Source organism: Cololabis saira, chromosome 19 (assembly GCF_033807715.1).
Source record: "Cololabis saira isolate AMF1-May2022 chromosome 19, fColSai1.1, whole genome shotgun sequence".
In the NCBI taxonomy this organism is placed as follows: domain Eukaryota; kingdom Metazoa; phylum Chordata; class Actinopteri; order Beloniformes; family Belonidae; genus Cololabis; species Cololabis saira.
Window position 1 is genome coordinate 6333451 of NC_084605.1, and position 8392 is coordinate 6341842.

The following is an 8392-nucleotide window of genomic DNA, read 5'->3' on the forward strand; positions in this document are numbered from 1 at the left end:
CAAAGCGTCGCTCCGGGCAGAAAATCAGCAGCTGCGTAGCAAAGCGTGTCCACGGTTCTGCGTTAAATCGACGCGTACCTACGCCGTAGGCTCTGCGTTGGTGTAACGCGGAACCATAAATCAGCCTTTAGTCACCTCGTCTTCACACAGCAAGATTGAATTTAATTCTAAACAGTTACACCACAGTTATTTACTCCGATTCCTCATCATTTCACTTCTTATGTTACAAGACAATTGAATCATTTTAACTGTAAAGAAATCACAACACTGAATTTTCACAAATGGCAACTTTATTGTTAAAATATATAAATAAAATGTATGCACTATTGCTGGCTCAAGGAAGGACCGCGCGTCTTCTGAATGTGAACAGCTCCAGGTGCTTAAAAGATCTGAAACCACAGAAGAAAAATGTATTACGGTACTAATAGAGCCCCGAGCCCGGGGCTCCTCGACGGTCCGGTCCCTGAGCAGCTCCGGCAGCTCCATATGCGGCGCCGGGGCTCCGGAGCTAAGCTAAATACTTAGCCCATGCAAAGATCATACATATATAAATAACATTTAAAAAAAAGGAACTTACCGCTGACTCGTGTGCAGTTACCGGGTCCGTGCTGTGGGAACTGATCCTTTTATGAGGGTAAATGTCGATGCAAAATCTAATTTCTACTCTCCCTCGCTGTTCAAACAGCCACCGCTTCTGAACAATGGCGGACGCTCGAGCCGACGGAGAGAGCTGGTTGTGGGCGTGGTTTCAGCAGCGGAGGCCGAACCTCTGCGCCTCGGGTGACGTCACCCTAGGCGCAGATTCTCATCGGCTCAAAAAAAAACACGTGACACTGGGGGGTTCTGTAAGGCGGGGGTCACAAACCTTGCAGAAATTCATGGTATTTTGTTTCCCCTGTGCTGGCAGGGTGAGGGGAGACCACTTTATATATGTTAATACAAGAAAAAACGTGTTTTTCATAATATGTCCCCATTAAGTAAGGTAACGAAGTATTTGTACTTCGTTACTTGACACCTCTGGTGGACAGGAAATGGGTAGAGAGGCACGCAGCAAAGAGAAACAGGCCCCTGACAAACTGGGTCTTAAAGACACCATCCTATGATCATCTCGTTATAAGTGCATCTTTATCAGTGCTGAGTCATGCAGAGAGCTGGAAAAGTGCTCTAACTCAGTCCTGATGAGCGGAGAACTTAAACTAGAAGCAGAAATGCTCTCGAAGGTCGGCATGAGCTGGTCGAGTTTGAACTTGATGCTGGAACCTGTCTTGGCAGGACGTTGGAGGTGAACATTCAGCAGAGACACACCTGCGGGTCCAGCGCGGGGGAGCGGACCGGGTCCAGCGCGGGGGAGCCGATCGGGTCCCCCACGCTGGACCCGGTCCGCTCCCCGTCCGTTCCCCCGCTCCCCCGGGCACAACGGGGTATGAGAAGTCGTCATTTACTGTTGTGCTTGCCTGCCACGCTGATGGACATAAACTGCCGCCGATGGTGATTTTTAAAAGAAAAACGTTGCCTAAAGAGACTTTTCCAGCCGGAGTCATTATGAAGGCAAATGAAAAGGGCTGGATGGATGAAGAGATGATCGAGTGGCTGAGGCAGGTTTATGTGCGGCGACCTGGTGTTTTTTTTTTAATTCTTTAATGCGGACACAGAAGATGAAGACTTTGAAGGGTTTGATTGATGTAAAAATTGATATAAAATATCAAACTAAGTTTTGCTCCCGCTCTATTTTTAAATAAGCACACTGCTTGTGTGTGTGTTCTGCAGCGCGTGTGTGTTTTGCGGCGCGTGTGTATGCAGCTCCGTCTGTGTAGACTGCGCCTTTTGGGTCAGTGCGCGTATGTGTTTTAAATCCAAAAATTACACACAAAACTGAGGGTGCGCCTTTTCACACGGTGCGCCGAATGGTCGTGAAAATACGGTACTAACTCAGGTTCAGCAGCCAGTGGTTTCCAGTAAACTTGTTTTTCCAGGCAGTATTTTGATTGGGGGTTTCTGATTGGCCAGTTGCCATGACGCAGAGCTCCTTCCTTAGCGTAAGGTGTGCTTATACGGCGTGAGAGACTCTGTAAACGGGAGCTGACAGCACTTTAGTATCCGGCATCGGAGAACAGGCACAGAGTCGCATAAAAAACATTTCTGCTGGATTTGAAAAATTAATGTTGGAATGATTGACAGGAGAGTTCGTCGCTGGTTGGATGAGCCGACATGCCGATGTTAGTGTTTAAGATGTTAGCTGGCCAGCTGGTCCCAGTCAGATACCAGCTGGTCCCGGTCTGATACCAGCTGGTCCAGGTCTGATACCGGCTGGTCCCGGTCTGATACCAGCTGGTCCCGGTCTGATACCAGCTGGTCCCGGTCTGATACCGTCCGGTCGCTGGCACCGTTTTTTTTTTGCCGAGATCGCAACCAAAGCAATGTTATAATCTCCTACATCATCCAATGTTGTCATGTAAACTTGTTCGTTGTTCTAATCTGCTACTGCTGCTACCGCTACTACTAAATATTTAATCACTTTTCTAACTGTTGCTCTGATTACTGCCCCCTATCGGTCACCGCCGGTACGACGCGCTATCCTCGTGTACTACAAGAGCGACGTTGCGGGTTGGTGGTGTACGCGAACGGACGCAAACGCAAGCACCAACAGCAAGTATATTCCAGGCTAACGCGTTATTTAGTAACGCGTTAGTCCCAACACTGCTTGTCGTCAAGTCTGTTAACAGCCCAGTCCTTTGATTCATGTGTGTGGCGCCTGGACGTGGCACTCCAGGACTGGCACTTGGAAACCATACCTGTCAAGTTTTGGATTTACAAAATACAGGAAAGATACATACAGATTTAGGAGAAATCTAAAATAACTACCTGTCAATCACTTACAGACCACAATTATGGCCGACCTTTGTTGACACTGAAATGCTGTGGACATTTTTATGTGTGAAATTCCTATAATAGAGCCAAAATGAAAACACAAAGGGGAATTAAAGCACACTTATTTTAGATATTTTCAGTTTATATACACATTGTCTTCAAGTGAAACATTTATATTTTTTTTTAATTTGTCATTTCCACTCATGAGGCTCTGGCCTTCACTGCTGACGGACATCGTTCCTTCCCCTGTGAGAGACACTAAAAACACAGTTACAAATCTTTCAGAAGTCGTAACTGTTCCCCATCCTGTTCCTCTTTAGGAAAGTAAATTCGGTTTCCCATGTTTTGAAATATTACACGAAGTCTTTGCTTTTTTGGCAGAAAAATCCTCTCTCTCGTTACATCCATCCATCTCTGATTTGTAGTTCCGAGTTTGTTCCCGTTGTCGCCACTAACCTCGTGAGAACTGCCCCCAAGAATACAGCAGGGTGCAGTTCTCGCGAGGTTAGTGGCAATTCGGTTTGCAGTTTAAAAATTATTATATTATAAAACGGGAAATTTACGAGAGTTTCCCGGCCAAAACGGGAGACTTGACAGGTATGTTGGAGACGTCTGTCTGTGGGTTCAGGAGCTCAAGTTTGACACTTTAACCACTAAAAGACAATGATTCATGTTCAGAATGAGGACAAAACCCTCCAAACCTCTGAGCAGAGAATCCAGACACAAAAACACAAGGAGACCACGTCAGCTGTTTGTTTCTCATTTATTGTCAAGATACAAATATTCACTTCAAACCTCCACCGAGTGCTGAAACACTTCATTCAGATTACACGTGAGACACACCTCTGGTTATGGCTTATGCTCAGTTAACAGGCCGGATCTTCATGCTGATGCTCTTCAGGGAGTAGTTATGACCCTTCCAGGTGTGCCAGCTCACTCCGATCCCATAGCGGCTGTCATAGGCCCCCCAGCGGTAAATCCCGTTAGGATTTGTGAGTTGACACTTATCATACCAGAACGCCCCCATATGTACTCTGGCACAGTATTTAGTCGAGGAGTCTTGATCTTTGTCAAAGATGGTGAAATTCCTTCCGTTGTGAGCGCTCAGGGAATCTCCTGAAAAAACATTTACACCATTCAACTCAATTAATGAGAATAAGATTAGACATGTCTTCAGACGGTGGTAGTCCTCGCTCTCATCAACATCTGTTACAGTAGTTACTCAACGGCTCAAATGTAGAAGAGGAGTTTAAATTCATCACAACCCCACATCAAGGTGAACCACCTCAGATGGTTCACCTTGATCTAGAGAAGCTGCTTCCTCTTGAGTTTCAAGAGGAAGACGGCTGAGCTCCAACACGAACTCCAAGAGAAAGACGGCTCTTCTTAAATACACACAAGAGCAGGGGTTCTGCTTTAACTCACCGGCGCCCCCATTGTGGAATCCAGACACGTTCAATGCGTAACCGTCACACTCATTATCCACGCTGAATGCAGAGTAACGAGCAAACGTTTTGTTTCCCTCGAAGTCCTCCATGTCCACCAGAAGCTCGTACTTTTTCTGACGTGTCAGCTGATGGATGTTCTCAAGACCTGCAGGCACCATGAGACAAAGGAAAAAAAATACGTTCACTTCTTTTTCTGTCAAATCTGTTCAAACATTCCTGACTTTGAAGACACTGTGGAGGTGTGAAGGCTTTCAACTCCAAAGTCATTTCTGGACTGACTTGTGAGTTAGCCCTGTAAAAGGCTCCGGGGCTGGATTTCCCTACACTCAAAGTTAACATTGTTTCCTGAAAACTGTCGTTCACTCTAAGTTTGAACTCTGTTGCTTTAAGTTGGAATGCTGATGTTTCCAGATATTTGATCCCCTAAAACTCTTAAATAACGTTCTGGTTAAATATTACAGTTGCAACGGATGATAGGTTCACTTTTTAACCACCATCAACCACCACAACTTTATCAATAAAATCCATTCTTCCCCCAAAAAATTGATTGATATCAAACAAATACATCACATAAAAAATTACCTGAGAATAGCAGCCATTAGTACGGAAGAGTATTAGGGCCAGGCAAGAGAAAAATAAAAATTATATTTTAGATGAGGGAGATTTTTTTTTCCTTATGCATTTCGAGAAAAAAGTCGAAATGTCGAGCAAAAGTCGAAATGTTGAGAAAAAAGTCGAAATGTCGAGAAAAAAGTCGAAATGTTGAGAAAAAAGTCAAAATTTCGTGAATAAAGTTGAAATGCTGAGAAAAATGGCGAAATTTTGACTTTATTCTTGAAAGTGTATTTCAACATTAATCTCGTCATTTGGACTTTTTTCTCGACATTTCTACTTTTTTCTCAAAGTGCACAATAAAGAAAAATCTTCCCCTCTCAAATATTTTTTGTCCTGCATGGCCATAATACTCTTCCTTACGTTAGCGTAGGAGTTTACACACAAAATACAAACAAGGTTTGGGTTCAGGTCTCACCAAGCCAGTACTCTCCAAAAGCGTTCCCGAAGCCCAACTTGTACTGGTCCCAGCCTCTGTAGAAGTTCACAGAGCCGTCCATCCTCTTCTGGAACACCTGGAAACAAAACAGGACGCAGTTGATGATATTTAATCTGCTGCCTTTGGGACCACATCAGTTCCCAGAACATCTGTGAAGTTTTCAACAAGACCATGGACAACCATATCAAACCCAGTAAAATGTATGATAAATACCACCCGGAACTGTTCGTCAATTGAGATGATCAATGCCAGAATGCCTCTTCAGTGTTTTTGAGGAATGTTGGCAACATCACAAAGAGGTAAAAGCTTTAAAATGTTGTAACTGTGGGTGAACATCTCACCGTCCAGCGTCCTCCCTCCGACTCCAAGTCACAGTACACCTGGAGACACACAGAGACATTCGTCAGTTAAGGAGATGTAGACTCTATGTGATGCTTATAAATTATTTTTAAGACCACTGAGGGCTTCCCACCAGCCTCACAGGAATTTCCAGGATATAACTATAGTGAAGCATCTGCTCCTGTTCAGTCTCTTTGTGTGGTTTGGTTTTCTATTTATAAACTTTGAAGGAAAAAGGTGTGATTTGATTCAGGTTTCTGGAGAGGTGTTTTAAAGCTAAAATATTTCTAGACTCCTGTTTGGCTATCTTGGAGGACTGAAGGGAAAGACAAAATTTTCTCACAAGGCTGATGAGACAAGGGTGGAAACAAGAGGCCAAGGTCACAATAAGACAAAGACAGACCTTCAAAGTAAAATAGGAAGTGAAGTTAGCAGAAACCAATGAGGACAGAGGCAAGAACACAACACCAAAACCCAAGAACACAAGACAAGATTGTAAAAACACAAGACAAGACCCAAGAACAAAAGACAAGACCCAGGAACACAAGACAAGACCCAAGGACACTAGACAATATCCCAGAACACAAGACAAGAGCAAAGAACACAACACAAGATCCTTAAACACAAGACAATATCCTAAAACACAAGACAAGACCCAAGAACACAAGACAAGAACCTAGAACACAAGGCAAGACCCAAGAACACAGGACAAGACCCAAGAACACAACACAAGACCCAAGAACACAACACAAGACCCAAGAACACAACACAAGACCCTTAAACACAAGACAACATCCTAAAACACAAGACAAGACCCAAGAACACAAGACAAGAACCAAGAACACAAGACAAGACCCATGAACATAATACCTACAACACCCTAAAACACAAGGCAAGACCTAATAACAGCAGACAAGACTCAAGAACACAAGACAAGACGCAAGAACAGAAGACAAGACCCAAGAACACAAGACAAGCCCCATGAACATAATACCTACAAGACCCAAGAACAATAGACAAGGTCGTAGAACACAAGACAAGACCCTAAAACACAAGACAAGACCACAGAACACAAGACAAAACCATAGAACACAAAACAAGACCCAAGAACACAAGACAATATCCTAGAAGACAAGACAAGACCCCAGAACACAAAACAATACCCAAGAACACACGACAAGAGCCAATAACACCAACATTAAACCCATTTCTAAAGACCAAGGCCCTAGTGGTCGGTAGAGGAGCCGCAGGTCTGGAACTTCTCCACTGGCAACCGTTCAGCTTCATGTGCCCCGTCGAGGATGACCAATGGTTACAGCCCACAGACCTGGATCCCTGGGGTGGTAGTGGTTTTCACTCGTGTTAGACCACTACCAACACCTCACCTCTTGAACACAGTCCCCAACAGGATGAGACGTACCTGCACAGCAGACGTGGATCCATTAGGATAGATGGTGAACACTCCATTGGTCAGATTCTTGTCTTGGTGGTGGATGTCGCTGCAGTCGACCGGTAGGGAGGCTCCTTTGCAGGTCTTCATCCCAGAAGCTAGGAGGATGAGCATGAGGAGGACCCAAGGTGGCTGGAACACAGGACATAGATGGATCACCTTGTTGTTGAATTGTGCTATATGAATAAACTAGCCTCACAGGCAAGTTTATTTATTCATGTATTTATTTATTTATTTTGAGGACATCTCTCCGACGAATAAAGACGGTCTGAGGCTTTTAGCTTTAAGTTCTGTTACTGCATTTTTCTCACAATAAGACCAATGAGAGGATTTTATTACGTTTTAAAAGGGATCTGTACGTTTTAATTCAACTATATATTAACAAATTAAATGAAACTGATGGAAATTAAACAACAAGAAGTCCAGCAGCAGCATTGCACTTTAACTGAATCTAATATTTAGTCTTTTATGTTTTAAAGAGGATATTTTTGTTCCATTGCAACAGAAGAGATTCAGGTGAATAAAGGTAAAAACTCACCATCTCCATCAGAGCGGCGCTCCGGTGCACAAATATGATCTGAGGTAAGTCTGGATCCCTGCTGAGGTTGTTGTACCTGCAGGTAGTCTCGCATCATGGCAAACATCAGTTTCCTTGTTCCTTATTGTAAACAAACAACCTGTCCGGGAACCAGGCTGTATCTGATAACATACCATTCATACCAGCGACTGGTCCGCTCCAATCATACAGATACCGGACAGCCCTTAATAGAGGGCCCCGGACTCCATACTCACTGAGCCCCACAGAGAATGGCACGAGGGACACGGTCAAATCACAGGTGGGGTGGTGGAGGTGGTCAGGTTACTGTAGATGGTGTTGATTTTGGATTGGAAAAATTAGAGAAAGTCGTTGCACTTGGTGACTGTGAATGAGTTGGAGATGTTGTCACTGGGTTTGAGAAGTTTGTTGATTGTGGAGAAGAGAGCCTTTGGGTTGGAGGAGTCAGAATGGATGATGTTGGAGAAGTAGGTGGAGCAAGCTGAGTTGAGGGCATCCTTGTATTGGTGGAGAAGATAATCAGTGTAGACGAGTTGATGAACAGTTAAACCAGATTTCTTGCGGAGTTGTTCGAGTTGACGTTTACGGGATTTCATTTTGTGGAGTTCAGGGGTGTACCAGGGTGCTGAGCGTGTGAAAGTGACTGTTTTGGTTTTGATGGGAGCCAGTTGATCAAGACA

General features: G+C 44.2%; 1 protein-coding gene across 1 annotated transcript; it reads right to left on the minus strand.

Annotated features, from left to right (window-relative positions):
- Window positions 1-3617: 3617 nt before the first annotated feature.
- On the minus strand, window positions 3618-7806 carry LOC133419516 (microfibril-associated glycoprotein 4-like). Its single transcript, XM_061708723.1, has 6 exons — window positions 7695-7806; window positions 7127-7288; window positions 5709-5747; window positions 5347-5443; window positions 4294-4461; window positions 3618-3984 (listed from the first exon to the last, which is right to left on the minus strand). Exons 1-6 carry the CDS (start codon window positions 7701-7703, stop codon window positions 3731-3733), a joined length of 729 nt encoding a protein of 242 aa, XP_061564707.1. The 5' UTR covers window positions 7704-7806; the 3' UTR covers window positions 3618-3730.
- Between the last annotated feature and the right edge of the window lie 586 nt (window positions 7807-8392).